Below are 17044 nucleotides of genomic sequence, written 5' to 3'. Positions count from 1 at the left end.
TGGCATTCCCCTGCTCCCTACATTGTACGCTCTGAAATAGCTGTTCTCTTTCCCTGGGAGGATTTAAAAAGATAGAAAGTGGAGACCAATGCTCTTTCTGTATTCTCTTATAGACTGAGTATGGAGAACATTCTACTGGGAATGGGGTAAATATAAAGTTACCAAGAAGGCCAAACACCAAGACAGTTCAATAAAAACTCTGTCGTCATTTCTAACCCAGCAGCTTCTGCAGACCCTTCCTTCCTTCTGTTTTGGTTTTGAAAAATTATTAAATATTTTGTCACGCCTTTAAAGAGACCCAAAATAATTCTGATTTTTTTTAAAAAATGAAACAACTCTAAATTTGAGGTAAAGACAGAATGCTACTGGCTGTGAAAGCTGATATTGATTAGCAGAAGCTCTGAAGCAGCGTGAAAGGAATCCTAAGCAGTAGTAAGGCAATCTTTCTTTTCATTTGACCAATGACAAAGTCAAAGTTCCTGTAAGATACTGATGACAGCAGAAACTCTGTTCTTGGAGTTTCAAAGACAAACATTTTTTGAGGCTTAATGCTAACAATTGTAAATGATTTTCAAAGGCTTTGCACCTGTCCAGCTCCATGCCTTGCCCTGAGAGGACGGCTTGAGAAGTCTCATGGGCAACTGGTTGGTCGGGCTAGTAGGATATTGGAGGAGAAATGGTAGAGACAAAACAATTAACAGACATGAAAGTTGTGGGGAGGGTGTTGGCTCTGTTGTGGATATCTAACCTTAAAAAGAGCTAGTGAAAGATCCATATGCTGGGTGATAAAATATCTGTGGACAGATTGGGTGAGACCCCTCCTCTGTATCTCCCAACATGCCAAAATACATTTCTAGTAAGTATTAACTGATACATGGTTACCTGGCTGCTTGGTACTATCTCTCAAGTGAAAATATAAAATTCCATCCTATTAACTTCCAGAATTTGGCCTTGACCAATTTTTTTTCCAAGAGCTGTTTTTGACACTCATTCAAAAAAGCAGACAGAACCAAATCAACCCTAAAGGCTTCCTATCTGAAATGATGGCTAAATAAACAAAATAAAGATGAATTTCTTCTTTTTTAAAAAAAGATTTTTATATCTCTTTGGGAAGAATACTTGTTATTCCAAACAGTTCTCAAACAACTTGGAATGTACACCTTTAAGAACAACTTTGCTCCATTTATGACAGAGATATGTTTTGAAAGAAACTAAGTTGACATGGATTTCTGGGCAACCCTAGATATGTAGAATGCAGTTCCAGTTACTAGACATGTGAAACTCATTTTTGTTTTTAATGTACATATCTGTATGGTGTGGGAGAAATAGGATAGAGGGGAGCAGTGTTGAAACAATGTCCCATTTCAAGGAAAAGAATCTTGCAGCTAGTAATCCAAATACTTTGAACTTGGTTTTGCACCAGTTAAAATGCAAGCCTTAGGTAGAAAAAAAGACTAAATGCAACATTCACATTAGTTATACCCAAGAATGCTGGTCCATCAGAAACATTTAACTACTGGTAAATCTGCCTGGACCATGTGGTTACAGGGGCAAGACTCAAGTTCAATATTCCATTCCATATATCGATTCAACATTATAATTAGTCCTGAAATGGTAGTAACAATATCAAAATAAAGTCATCTTTTAAAAGGGGGGAAGTATTATGTTACCAAGCTGAGTAATTTAAAAGCATTATACATTTAAAAATGGAAGGAAATTCTTGAAAAATATTTTTATGAGACATCTGCACAGCTCTAATGTATTCCATAAAATAATTCAATGACATGGAAAGTATGCCAAAAGCATACTTTTCTTTAGTTGCCAAGCCAAAAACTATATATGCCCAGCTTTGATTTTTCATGTCAAACAGGAGAATGAGTTTAAATTACATAGTTGTCTCAGGAAACTGGGACTCTTTCTTACTTAAGGTTAATGACTTTCAAATATCTTAAATAAGGGTAATACGTGATGAAATTCTACTTAACACATGTTCTTTGTGCCAAATTATTTCATTTAAAAAATATAATCTTGTCAAAGTGTAGCTAATTCATATCATTTTCTTTTCCATACATCTTGATTCCATGAGCATTACTGCAATGCAGTTGGAAAAACTCCTAAGATTTTTCTTTGGGATATTTTTCAAGTCTAATGTTTGCTAAAACAAAGAGTCTGTTTTTTTTTTTTTTTTTCACAAAAGCCACCATTACGATCATATGATTCATATCATTGAAGTACTGCCTAGTTATTTCTTCAGTGAAATATTTTGTGAAGCAGTTCCATATCTGGTTTAATGAATACATTTAATACATAGGGGTAGTCCTCTTATTTGGAAAGAAAACTCAGGATTGTGATCTTCACAATGGATGTGGGACATTGCAAATGAACAACCACACTTTTAGAAAAGATCTCCTTCTTGCAAAACAGATCTCCTCTACTATATGTTTGCAAGGGAGTCTAAGAAGCAGTTCTGCAGATTGTACACTCACTGGCAAGGAGTGCCGGTAGAGAGGGCTGTATAGTCATCCCAATAATCAGCGTTCCCTGCCTCCAGTACATTCTTAGATTTGGCAGAGTATACTTGTCTTTGTAGCACACAGATTATTAGGGGTGGGCTCTCTGCATTAACTATTAAAGCAGGTCCAGTAACCCTGATGCTTGGTCATTTCTTTCTTGGTCTATTTGGTCATTAATGTGAGTTTTCCTGCACACTGCCTACCCGAAACACAGTAACCAGTGAAACACTCAAGCCTCTCATAGTTCTTAGAGTCATATCTATTTTTCTGTGCTTACGTATGACACCTTTAGAGGTACCTCTTCATGGGGTTTGGGGACATATGTCTTACTTTTTTCCCACTCTGTACTTACAGATATTGATAGAATAGGCCATGAGATGGACACTGGGCATGATAAATATGACCCCCAAAGACATTAGTGAATTAGCATGTAACTCTAGGGTACCACATACCCCAAGCATTTGTGGAGATACTTCACTTTGTTCTAAAATCTGTTGTCTCTGTGGAAAGTCATCCTAGTTGATTTTCTATGACAAGTTCGCTCTCTGGAGAAATATTCCTGAGCAATTCCTTGTAGCATGAGCCTTCCCTATTGATGAGCGGTAACAGTGGGCGTCATCAAAGTTTATTGAGTGCACTAAGGGTGGCCAATGAAGAATGACAAAAGTTGGGCAATACTGAAAGGAAAGGCTGCACTGTAAAGTGATGCTCTTTGCTAAAAGTTAAGTACATCAAAGTTACTCATGATGCGTCAATGTCCCTTGAGGCAATGGAATCAGAGAACCTTTGACAAAACTGAAAAATCTGGAGATTCTTGAGTGCATCTGTTTGGACACCTTGGCAGGCGGAGGCAAAGTCACAGCAAGCTAGATACTTACCATTCCCTATGGACTGGACAGCAAAAGCACCCCTGCCTCTCTTAGGAATTCTACCTCTCAGTGGTTGGCCCTTCTGCGGAAAGGATGTTCTCTGCTTTGGGAGATTGTTACCCACAGCCTGGTTAAGTATTAAGAAGAAACACCTGACTACTTTAGTTATGTTGCTTTCCCACGGTATCCCTGGTGATAGAGTACCATCAGGACTACCTAACCTTTGAAATGTGCAGGCCTGGGCGAAAACAATGGCTACGGCAATAATAGTGTTTGAAAAGAATAGCCAAATCCCCAATTCATTACAAAAGAAATCAAATAAAATATGCAGGGAGACACGAACACACATTAATGAATCTATTCACAAGACACATGTCCTCAGTAAGATAAATGTGGCTTTCACATGTCTCTTTTCTGTAACACACCACTCATTTGCCAACCTGATAGTCACACTTTCTAGTTTTTGCCAGTGGTTAGAATGCCTTGCCCAAGAGGCATGATTCTTATAAAGCATGGTAGATGATAGTTGTAAGTTAGGATGTACATTGTCGATGGGGAAATGGCCACACATTCTTAAACTCATAAAGGTACAGCCACGACTTGCTCTGGGTATAGTTTCCCAAGATCAGAAAAAGGAAAATCAAAATCAAGAGATGGATACCACATTTTCAACTCAGAAGGAAAATGAAAGACGTCTTCTTGAAGCTGAGTTGCTTTAGAAAAAGAGGGGGGGGGGCTCTAATTTCTTCGACAAAGCTGTCAGATGTGAGAGCAAACTGGCCCCTCTCATTTTCTTTTGAGAGCTTAAGCCCAGAAATGTGAACGCATGATGTTTCTAATGAAGAAGGCCCAGTGTGGAAAGGATGATGGAAACAATGTGTTTTTGCTTGGGTTGAGATCACTTCTTGGGGAGGGGACGCTCGTGAGATGCAAGGAGCTACCTGTCCATCCCTCAGGCTTGTTTCAGACAGTGTGTTTTTTGCTATCGTCTTATATTTGAGAAGCAACAGCCACAAAAACTTAGTGCACCTATACTATAGAGAGCAAGGTTCTCTGAAAGATTCCTGGATCACTGTCTGTGAACAAATGGACGTTTGCTCCTCAGCACTTGAGAGTTCATCAGGCAGAGAACTGGGCTCAAGTCCAGTAAATGGCCAAGGATCTCCACTATAGTTCCCACTTTGCTCTTTGTTCAAGAAGTAAACACTGGCTGCCAATTTGCTATGAAATTAAAGATCAATATTCAGGAGGCGTTATCGATTCTTTGACTCAAGAAAAGTGTTCAAATTGGACCTTATTTCCTTCCCCCTTGAAAATGTGCCACATGTGCCTACACAAAGCTGTGATGAAAGATTCTGTGGGAATCTTTAAGATGATCAGATGAACAGAGTATCATTTTCATGCACCTACCGTCTGTCGAGAATCTACCACGGTAAGAGGGCACTCTTCTTTTTCCCATAATTCCTATTCTATGTCTGGTGTCACCTCTTCTGTGTTCTTTTGATTATATGAGACAGGAAACCCAGTAATTTATACAATTCATAGAGCCAGAAATTAATAACATAACGCATAAGCTATATGGGGAGCAAGAAGAAATATAATACATAATACCAAGTGGGCAAGCTGCTTGTCCCCTTGGGAAGTAACTTTTCTTCCAATAACCATTGTGATGGGCTACATGATTTCGTATACTGTGCTGTGGCTGAAAGTTGCCTGACCATTCATAGTTTGAGTCCATGTTCTTGGGTGCAGAAAGCAAGAAGATAGAGTTAAACTAAAAGGTGAGAAAGCAGTGGAAACAAGGCACATCCAATGTTGATCACAGCATCACAGGACAGACAGACATTCAGACTCCATGTGCCACTTCTTGGGACATTTAAATGAGAACACTGCATGACCAAAGAGCTGATGTTTGCTCGACCCTGAATTCTGGCTGTCTCCTTTCCCATGGATGAGGATACCACGGGCACACTGATACCTTTTTGGTCTTTATTTCTTCAGAACATAAAAACAAGCAATGGAGAATGGAGTAGGTGATCATGAGGGGAGGCATTCCACAGAACAGACTATGCTGTGCCACTGGTGATGAAATCACAAACAATTAGAAACTTTATTATTTTTTTTCCGTGTCAATAATGTGTACCAATTTTAAGGAACAGCACTGTGAGTGCCTGTCCTCCTACAGCTGTGCACAATACACACAAAATAAAATAATCAAACAAATAAGATGAAATCATTTTACACATAATAATTAACAACCCTGAACATCCAGAATTATATTTTCCCTACAGCATGAAGACTGAACAGGCAAACAAACCAAAAAACTTGAACTTGAAACTGACCAACAGAAAGAATTTCTTGGGAAGTTCTCTGTGAAAATTCACTACAGGATAATTGACATTCCAAAGATGGAATGTAAAACAAACAAACAAACAAACAAAACAGTGCAAAACCTTTCTAATGTTTTAATCATGTATATACTTGGACTGTATTTACTGAGTAGTTCTAGGCTAGCTTTCCACTTTTAAAATCTAAAATGAAGTTAAAAAAATCAAAACAAGATGGGTTAGAATGTATCTCCAAGGGTCACCAGTGTCACCAATGTTGGTGGGCTGTGGTATCTTGTTATGGAAAGGTATCATTGCCACATAGATTAAAAACAGGTTAACCCTGTCTTCTCAGTGATTTCGGTCACCACCATGATTACCCTGCCTGGTCTAAAGTAGGAAGATAAACAAACCTACCAGTTGGCCAAGGCTGAAGAATACTTTTCCAAAGCTAAACATTACATTCTTTCCAGAAAAAAAAAAACATGAGCATTTGGTCAACTGCTTTTGTTGTACAATTTTAATGTGATTGTGTTAAAAAGAAGTCATAATTATTTTTCTCTTGCAAGATAAACCCTCTCAGTATGGTTAGGTCAACTCTTACTATTTGAATAGGAATCCCATCCACTACGTACCTCCTGGGGGTAGGATTCTGGGCTGTCTTGGTCACTGTTCAGCTACCAGGAGGTAGTATATTACCTGGCCTATTGAATGGGTAACAGGTATCTAACTATTCACTCAGTCACTAAAATGTTTATTAAATAATGGACAGCTACGATCACAGCAGAAGAAGAGAAAGGAGGTCTCAGCAACATTTACTTAAGTATCTTTGAATCAATGCAAAGGGCCACGGAGGTCTCAGAGAAGTCTCTGAGAAGATGGGTGAAGCCACCACTACTTTTGGAATGTTGGGTTTTACTTTGCTCTTTGGTATTTTTGAATAGAAAGAGCTGTTTCCTTCAAAGGGTTAACAATCCCCAGTGTAATCCTGCAGGGAGGAGGCCTCGGTCTGGTCCCTTTGATTCATCTCCTCTTTGTCACACACAGGGGACATTAAGGGGCCTACTGGTCACCCTGGTTTCCTTTCCACTCGGGAGCTGCTAATGAATTCAGGGTCTGGAAGGTGAATGAAGCAGGGCTCAAAATGGCCTTCTACATACAAAAATAAAACGAAGTAGCACTATCCACCTTCTGTGCCAGACAGAGCAGATGTGCAATAAATACTTTGGGGGAGGGGTAGTGTGGGAAAAAGTGGCTCTCAAAGTCCAGGCACATCCAAAGCATCCACTTTTCTCCCCAGCCTCTCTCTTTGGCCTGCCCGAATTAATGATGGGTGAATCTTGGAGGCCTCTGATACGCTCTACATGGCTAAAATCCCATGGAGATCTCTGTAGTTTTCCTGCGGTCCTCTCAATAATTAATCTCTCCTCACAGGGACAATTATTGCTTCTTAGAAATGAACGTGCAGATTCATGAACATTAAGCCATTTTCTTTTTTTCCCCCTACTGGTATTCAAACTCAGTAACAACTCAAAAGTAACAACTCAGGTGAAAAGAAAACTCACATACATCTTCAATGTCCAATCAACGTCGCTGAATGGGAGAACGGTATTTGCTATACGCTACTATATACAGATACTCTTTGTTTTATTTGTTTTTTTTTTTTTTTGTCCATGCACTGTGTAATGGGGATCACAACAACATTCCCAAACAGGCACATGAAGGAGGGCAAATGTTCAGTCATGACTGGAACAGGATTGTGCAAGCCATGGAAAATAAAACGGATGGAAAAATCCCAGGCAACAGCAACGTGGGACCTGGACACATGTGATGACCAAAAGGATGATGATTTCTTTCTTTTTCTTTCTTCTTTTTTTTTTTTTTTTTTGGATGGGGTTAATCGTCCTGCTTGCAGGGGGTTGGGTGGTGGGCAGGAGGAAGTCTGGGACGGGATACCTGGGGAATTAGCTGGGCTGGAAGGAATAAAGGTCTTGCTAATCACAGTTCAGAGCTCAAGAGGTTAAGGGATGAAGAGTTCTGTGTGTTCCTGGGAATCTAGGCACGTTATCCCTGTGCCTGATGAACAAGACTGCCAGGCACCATTTCCTTAGCTACGTCTAGAACCATTGCTTTTCCTGGCTCCATTTCAGTTCCCATGCTTTGCTTCCTTGAGGCAGTTCGCCTCTGTTCACATCTCAGAGATAAGCAGAAAAATTTGGTAATATAGTAAAGACGTGGCTTCTTTCTTCTTCCATGCCCAGCTCCTTCCTTAATCCAAAGTAATGTGTAAAGTGTTTGGAGGCGGTGAGTAGAGAATCGTAATGACTTCCATTCACCTTGGGGTGGATCACCGCTTCCCATAAAGAGAAGCAGGATCTTGGCTCTCCAAACGGAACAAGGTAAAACCAAACTGAACCAACCGCCACCTCCCCAGCCCCATCGGGAACAAAACAAAACAAGAAAAACAAATAAAAACCTTAACCGTTTATGAACTTGGAGAGAGTCCAGCCCTTCTAGGCTGAGATGCAAGATGGCCCTGCCTCCACGCCTTGTTCAACACGATGATGCCCCGGGAATGGGAGGGAGATGGTGGTTTCTGACTTCCGCCCTAGTACAGAGTATGCTCTTGAAGCTGGATTCCATCAGCAGGTTAAGTGAACATGACCAATGTCAGTTTCCTCTGTTCATTATACATAATTTTTTATGTATATATATGTATATATATAAATTTACTATATCTGATCGTTCCTTTAGAAGCCTTTTATGTGGCAGTAGGCCTCCAGGGAGGAGAAGAAAATGTACAAGAGCCACAGGAGCACGAACAGGCAGGATGTGAGGAGCTTGGCAGTCCGGGGCCCACCCAGCTCACCTCCTATTTCTGGCCTCCGCCGATACAGCAGCACCCCCACATTGATGAATGCAAAAATGGTGAAGAGCGTGACCGAGAAAGCGAGGGTGCCAGGTGACACTCTGAACTGTTCCCCGTTGGCTGCGTGGTAGATGGCAGCAATGGACCAGGCCACGCCGATCCCCAGGAAGACGTTCACAGCATTGCTTCCGGTGACGTTGCCGATGGATGCATCTGCGTACTGGTCCTGGGTGGCTGCTACTTTGCTGGCAAATGTGTCTGCAAGAGAAAGAAGAAAAAGAAAACAGGCCATGACGCTGAGTTAACCTCACATGCATGCCCATGGGGTGCCAGGAGCTTCTACTGTACAGTCTAGACTCAAGCCCAGAGTAGTCTGTTGTGTCTCTTTGAGTCAGTCTTCTGGTCAAAAGAACAGATTATAGACATCAGGAGTCAAGGGCTTGGTGCTGCCTGTGTTACCAACAGAGAAAGTCCTGTGAGTCAATTTCTTTATCCACAGATATCATAGTTCTTTGTCTGCTGGGCTTACATGGCAGTTTTTTTTTTTTTCTTTCTGAAGTGTTCATAGCCCAAGTTATATCAAAATCCAATGGGGGCCTTCAAAAGACTGACTATTGCCAGGCTCCATCCAGCTGTTCTTGGTCATAATCCCTGGGGCCCAGAAATCTATTTTCACAGAATCCCGCAAAGATTTCTAGGTCACTACGTGTTGGAAACGGTTGCTGGAGGGTATTACTAAAATGCTGGATCAGCAGCTATTGCTTACAGATGAGTGGGCTAACGTGTCAGGAGAGAGTTTCCTAAGATCAAGGAGCAAGTCAATACTGCAACTGAAAAGCATCAGACTGTAATCATAGCTGACATTTGCCTACAGCCCCAAGAATAGGAAAGTAGGTTCACCTGTTTGACAGTATTGATTGTGATAATAATAATAGGTCATGAAATGAGGCCTAAAGATGATACACACACAGCAGGCACCATGTCACACAGCTAAGAAGAAGTGATGGTGAATTTGGGGCATCTGCCTCCTGCCTTCAAGACTCACACTTGTTCACTGTACCATCTTAACCCTTGCCATTCACAGACACCAGTAGGTATCCTTGAAGCTCTCTGTTGGCCAACACTCTTTAGTGTGCCATTTTGTGAAGACAGAGATGTCATGGATCACTAGAGGGCAAGTTTTTGGATAGCAATAGCTTATTAGCATACAAGAGGTTTCTAATCCTCCTTTATGATGAACTTTGTGACCCTAGACCTCAGTTGTTCATCTGTGGAATGGGATACTGATACTCACTTAGACTTGCTATTTTTAAGATGGGAGAAAATATGGAAAATGCTATTTACACTTCTTGGTCAGGGTAGGTAGCTTTCTGTTGTTTTGTAGAGATAACCTAACTAGAGTCATCTGGATTAGTTCACAAGTTGGGATGGGTTGAACTATGGCCCCACTTGTTAATCAGGAAGATATGCCATTTCTGGCCTGTGTGATGCCTAGTTCCTGACAATGAGGATTTTTTTTTTCAAGGCTGGTGAGATGGCTCAGTGGATAAAGGTACCTGCAGTGCAAGCCTGCTGTCCTGAGTTCAATCCTTGGAACCTGTGTAAAAAACTTAACTCTCCAAAGTTGTCGTCCTCAATTTCTACACCCATGAGATGCCATGAACCCTCTCCACATACATACACTCTCTATCACATACACACTCATAACACTCTCTCTCTCTCTCTCTCTCTCTCTCTCTCTCTCTCTCTCTCTCACACACACACACACACACACACACACACACACACACACACACATTATCCCTGTAAAGAACCATGAGCAACACGCTCAAAATGGATGTCCATAATGGCCGCATATTGAATTCCCATTTGTAGCTTTAGTGACGGTGAGTGTTGTAGGATTACCAGCTTCTGAGCCCCATGGGAGCCTCAAAGGCTCCAGCAGGCAAGTAACCATGTGATACTTGAATCAATGTCTTCTTTCTGCTCCTATTCTGTCATCAAAAGCTTTATGAATAAACTTCCATGGGAACCATGTGAAAAGTGTGTATGTTCATATCATCCTATAGTTCTGCTGCTTTGTAATGGGGAAGGAAGTTATTTAGGTTGACCAGAGCCTACTGTGCCTATAAATCATATTCTTTCTAAAGGGGAGCTTGCTGTGGGATGTACTGTATGCTGTGAATATGTGTTGCTCTGATTGGTTGATAAATAAAATGCTGATTGGCCAGTAGCCAGGCAGGAAGTATAGGCGGGACAAAGAGAGAGGAGAATTCTGGGAAGAGGAAGGCTGAGTCAGGAGTCGCCAGCCAGACACAGAAGAAGCAAGATGTGAAGACAGAACTGAGAAAAGGTACCAAGCCACCTGGCTAAACATAAATAAGAATTATGGGTTAATTTAAGTGTAAGAGCTGGTCAGTAATAAGCTTGAGCTATTGGCCATACAGTTTGTAAATAATATAAGCCTCTGTGTATTTACTTGGATGCAAGCAGCTCTGGGACTGGTGGGTGAGAGATTTGTCTTGACCTGGCATCAGGTGGGACACAGGAAAACTTCCAACTGCAAGAGCTGGTCAGTCCTGAGGGCCCGTTTTACTGACTGTGATTACTGTCTATGATGGATGGTAGATTTTGTGTGTCTTCTAAAACTAAAGAGATGAAGAAAAGCACTACGTACTCCATATAACATACACAGGTTATGTGTATATCCTCATTTAACCCTCTCATGGTCTGATAGCTAGGTGCAATTATTCCATTTTTTATTTTATTTTTTTTTTGTAATTCTGGAATCTTTGATGTCATCTTATGCCTCTTGGATAAGGGTCCTGGACAGAAGAAAACATTTTAGGCCAACATGATTTCAGGGTCCATTCCCAGCCCACACCACACTGCTTATCCCAGGAAGACCAAAGGTTTCTTTCTTCTTAATTTGTTACAAGTCCTTTTGTTCCTTCTACCCAGAAACTTTGAAGCAGGTTTTTATTAAAGAGCTTTCTCTGTTTCGAGGGGAAGAAGCCTGAGAGGGCACAGACCGTCTGCTAACCCACCTTTTGGATTTGCTCTGCCTTCTTTTGCGTTTGCCATTACACAGAGCAGCTCAATCAGGAGCCTCGGAGATGGGGGGATAAAGTAAACCAGACACATCCTAATGGTCTCTGCATTTCATGATCAAAAGTCATTAGAGCTGCTGATGCTGAAGCCGCCTAAAAGAAAGTTTCTGCTTTTCTTCGCCAAGGGCGGCCAGTGTAATGGAACAAAGAGATAAAGAATCAAGAGGCCATGTTGGGAGAAAGCAGCTTAGGGGAGAAGTGGTACTGGGCAGTCCCTGAACCTTGCTGCCATCACTGGCTGGTGGCGACAGGTGGCCAACCAAGGGAGGTGGGGCAGTTGGAGGAGGAGAGATTCCCTTCTGATGCAGGGACAGGTTCCAAAGCAGCCCTCCTCCCCTGATGTGTGGTTCCAGGGGGTCCTACCTCGTCCACTCTGCAGGGGAAAGAATATAGTCAAAGATTCAGGTGTCCAGGGGAGCTGACCACCCAAGCTGGCCGTGTTTGCTGGGTTGGAGAGCGTGCCAAGTTCTGTGGCAGTTTCCAGTATTGCTATTTTTCAATAGCCTGTTTATGTGAATATTGTGTGAACATTCCAATTTGTAACAACAGGTTCTGATTTCAAATACTTTTCTCTGGAGTCCCTGACAATTCGGAGCCCAAATTACCAAATTGCTGCATAAATAAAACATGTTCTGGGCCTCCTTGAGTCTGGTAGGCTTTATTTACCTGGGTTATTTACTGGGCCATTTGTCTATTTTTATTTTCACTGGGCCATTTGTCTATTTTTATTTTCAATTCAGAGCTATGTAATAACATTGAAAGAATGCAAATCCAAATCATTAATCATGACTGTGATAGCTAGCCATAGCTTAGGTTTCCAAATGCCATGCAATGGGGTCTTCCCAAATCATCCTCTATTGCTTCTTTGGTGCTTTGTGCACAGAACAGCATCTCACACACCATATGTTAGAGTGTGATAAACCCTACCCAGAGCACTGAGCCTATAACCTGACTGTGGTTGAACAAGACAAGTGCTGATCTGCAAAGAAAAAGCCAAGAAACAACTACTGCCTTGGTCTTGGAAGGGAGGTAATGTTGGGAGGTTGGTTCACTAAACACAGAGGAATCAGGTCTCCATTGCCATTCACATACATTCAGACATGTTGATGACGGCATACATCTACTTTTATACATGCATACCCCCAGCCAGCTTCTCATGCTATGATTCCCATATTGAGCACCAATGAGTTGTAACCTAGTTGTAAAGTCTACAACATTTAGTCCTGTTAGTCTGTATGACTATAAATCAGGAAGAGGGAAGGTTTCCAGGAGTTAAACCCTACATCAGAAAGTTAGATCATAACTGTCCTTTGTAGAGCTGTTTCCAGTTCACTTTATATAGCCTTGGCCAAGACATCAGGTCAGCATACAAGAATAACTCCCTGTTTTCTTCCAGGACTTATTTTTTCTTAACCTGGACTCTTCAACTTTATAGTTACTTAAACATCTCTCTTGGAAATGACCATCCTTACAATGTCACAGGTGGGACATAGGCTTCTCTGTTACAATTCAAGAGTGTCACCTCACCTCAGAGGGCTGATCTCATTCTCTATTGTTTGAAGACAACCGCCCAGTTCCACAGTGGTTTCTACTTAGGAGGGACTTTTCTGGAGCCCAGATTCATGGTGGGGATACGGTTACTTGTAGCTAGAGTTTTTCTGGTCCTGCCTACTGGCCAATCAGTGTTTTATTTATCAATCATCAATCATCCACAGCAGTTACTTCTCCTTCAGCACATACAGATTGTGGACACTCTAAGACACGGTCCATGAGGTAAGGAGGTTTCTCGGTGTCAAAGGAGGAGGCAGCTCACCAGGGAAATACTCTTGCAGCTATCGGAAGGCTCCTCTGTGAGCCATACCCCTTCCAGTTCCAGTTTCCTCATCTACGATGAAGAATCCAGAAGAGCTCTAACACTGCTAACACTGCTGTTTATTGGGTGGTCCGCACACTATGCCAGCACATTAAGCTTCGCTGTGGGATTTGTTCTACAGTTTAGAGGTGACCAACTGCTTCCGTGAGAAGTGCTGGCGATTCAAGGAAGGAAGATTTTCAGACCTGAAGCCCTGTGCACTGAGCAAGATGTTATTAGTTTTATAATGAAATTAAACCACACAGCCAGCCTTGTATCTTTTAACATTAGGTAGAAAGTATTGGTAAATGTATTATCTCCCGCCTTTATGTGGGAAGCTACAGTAGAAATGGGACAGAGGAAACTTTGTCTCAAAGGCTGTGTTTCATTTTAGTAGTGTTTTCACATTATTGGCCTCAGACGTATGCAGAAACCTTTGCTTTATAAAATGTATATTTGGGATCCACTCTAGGCTAATTTACTTAAGCCCTATAGAAAAAAAAAGGATTTAGGAATATACCTTTTTAAACAAGTGCTTTAGTCCCACAGCGAGAGAGCCACAGTTCTATGATTCTGAAATAAGAGGGCAGGCTGCTAGGGCCCACAGTGTGGGGTCCTGCTGGGAGGCATGGATGCTGATGTTCCGGGGAAGCAGCGAATCAGAGGTGGGGAGGAAGCAGCTGGTTTCTCTTGGAAATCTTGATGCCCCAGATATGATAGTCATTTTGCTCGTAAAAACAACTTGGGTGGCCCCAGTGGAGGTGCCGGGGGCTGCCTAACCGTAATCTCACCCTGAGTTATGCTTCGTGCTTATTTTTTTTTTTTAAAAAAAAAAAAAAAAACAAAAACAAAAAAAAAAAAACAAAACAGTATTTCTGCACAGCTACCCTGAAAAGCCGGTGGTGGTGGTGGGAAGGGAGGGGAGGGATCTTCCTAAATGAACTAGATTCTGGCTCCTCTTCCTAGAGGAGAAAAGGTAGAGTGTATCTACCTAGAGGCTTTGAAGGGCAGTGAGTCATCACAAATGGAATCTAATGAGTGCTTAATATCACTAGCTGATTCTACAAAGCAGCAGAGACTCTATAGTGTAGGGGAGCCATAGGGAGCCGCCAGTCTTCATGCTGATGCTTCTAAACTTTTGGGAGCCGTAACAAACGCCTTTTGTCAAAGAAACTTTGCAATTTTACAGTCTCCTGCTTTGAAATATGATCACATAAAAATTATTCTCACAAATGAAAGCAATGCTTAGTTTTAGAGTTTCAGAAGACCTAAGTCATCAAAAGTCATTAGAGATCTGGCTAAGCCTGCCATCATCCAAATGGCTGTAACGCAGGCGCTGTTTAAGCATTACATATGCAGGCTCCTCTGTCCTTTTCTCCCTTCCTGGTCCTCTGCCTCCCTCTCAAGAATTCAGGCAGAAATAATCTATTCTGGTGCTAATTCTTCTGTTATGGCTAGCCAGACATAAACAGGCTTTAGCTTCTGGTTAGAGTTAGTTGTGACATTTTTATACCCAAGTAAATATGGATTCCTTCCCCCCATTTCACTGGTTCACATGAAAGCAATCCATATTTAGCCTTCAAGCAGAGTGCCAGAAACCAGAGAGTTACAATTGACCGATTAACTTTGACTAAAGAAAAGAACTGTACAAGCTAAGTCAAGGGTGGAGATGAGAAAGGAAACTTTCTGCCTATAAAATCTGTCCTTAAAGAGATTGAGAAAGATATGGAGATGGTCACTAAAAACTCAAGAGGTTGCATGTTGTCAAGATCAAAGCTCCTGCTGTTTGTCATTTTTATCCCCAGGGGCAAATTCGAATCAGCAGGACAACTTTGGGAAAGGGTAACTTGCTGGCTCCCCGGGACTCTGCTTACTAGTCTGGGGCAGGGCCACAGCACGGATGGTTTTAAAGGTTTCACAAGCATTAGCCACTGGAATCCATGGCTTCTTCCTCCCTGAAAGTTAGACAGGCAACTCCCCTAGGCTAAACCGGCAAGATTTCTGATGGGATGGCTCTGATGTCACCAGCAAAGTGAGCTGCCTTTGCTATCAAATGACAAATTAATTCTCATTTTGATATGTTAACGTGAACACGAGCACTTTGCAAAGGTACTCCTGGGCCTTTGATTTCCTACCACATATCTGACGCTCTGGAGTTAAAGCTCAAAGAAAGAAATTCCCATTCAAAGAGGGAAATAAAGGGAGTTTATATATTTCAGGGTACACAAAGTGAAGAAAAGGAAGAGCACAATTTAATCATTTTTCCAAAGTGTACTTTGATACATATTCTCAGCTGAAAATGGCAATCCTCCAATCTATTGCACTCAGACAGGGTAGTTTTAAGTGAAATGTTCATAAATTCTTGAGAGGATCCTAGTCTCTTCCACCGTGGAACTCCTAGATTCCTGGCATTTGGTAAAAAAAAAAAAAAAAAAAAAAAAAATCCCTGGCTCTATTTTTTTCCTTGCTGAATAAATATCCTGAGCATTTTAATTTTTAAAAGATTTTATTTGTATTTCTTTAATTGTGTGCATGTGGGAAGGGGGATTATGCACATGAGGGCAGTATCTGCAGAGGTTGAGAGACCACCAGGCCCCTTTGAGCTGGAGCAGTTGTGAGCCCTTGGATGTGAATGCTGGGAACAGAACTGTTTATCTTTTTCTTTTCTCTTTCTTTTTTTTTTTTTTTTTTTTTTTTTTTTTTTCCAGAGCTGAGGACCAAACCCAGGGCCTTGGGCTTGCTAGGCAAGCACTCTACCACTGAGCTAAATCCCCAACCCCAGAACTGTTTATCTTTAAGAACAGTGCACACTCATAACTGCTGAGCCAGCTGTCTCTTCAGCCCCATCTTGAATCTTTAAAATGACCCTGATGGCTTACTTAGAAAGGGAATTGCTTTATTTATTTAAATTTCTTGATCACTCACTCCGTCTTCTCTCTGGGTTCTAAAGAAACCCTAAACAAACTAGTCTAGTTTACAGAAAACCAGTGCTGGTCCTCTCTTGCTGTCTCTGGAGATTTTCATGTGGGTCTGAAGTAGACCGGACTATGTGTGCTTGCCGACTTGGTACCCTCTCTTTTGAGTCCCATTTGTTTATTGCAAGAAATAAAAAAAAAAGTGACTTATATAAGTAACAATGTGCTGTGGGATGTTCTGTATGGCAAATGTGTTTCTCTGATTGGTTAATAAATAAAACACTGATTGGCCAAGAGCCAGGCAGGAAGTATAGGCGGGACTAACGGAGAGGAGAATTGAGGGAACAGGAAAGCAGAGAGAGAGAGAGAGACCTGTGAGCTGCCGCCATTACAAGCGAGGTGTAAGGTAAGCTGGTAAGCCATGAGCCATGTGGCAACTTATAGATTAATAGAAATGGGTTAATTTAAGATAGAAAAAGTAGATAACAAGAAGCCTGACACGGCCATACAGTATATAAGTAATATAAGTGTCTGAGTGATTATTTTATACGTGAGTTGTGGTAGTGTGTGTGTGTGTGTGTGTGTGTGT

General features: G+C 41.5%; 1 protein-coding gene across 1 annotated transcript in view; it reads right to left on the bottom strand.

Annotated features, from left to right (window-relative positions):
* Positions 1–325: 325 nt before the first annotated feature.
* Positions 326–17044, bottom strand: part of Slc8a1 (solute carrier family 8 member A1) — a 473024-nt gene continuing 456305 nt past the window's right edge. Inside the window, 1 exon segment of the mRNA XM_037198015.1 lies at positions 326–8836. Coding sequence (XP_037053910.1) covers positions 8460–8836 — 377 coding nt within the window. The 3' untranslated portion in view covers positions 326–8459.

Source organism: Peromyscus leucopus, chromosome 22 (genome assembly GCF_004664715.2).
Source record: "Peromyscus leucopus breed LL Stock chromosome 22, UCI_PerLeu_2.1, whole genome shotgun sequence".
NCBI lineage: Eukaryota > Metazoa > Chordata > Mammalia > Rodentia > Cricetidae > Peromyscus > Peromyscus leucopus.
The sequence above is the reverse complement of the archived record's forward strand: the minus strand, read 5'-3'. Positions and strand labels throughout refer to the sequence as shown.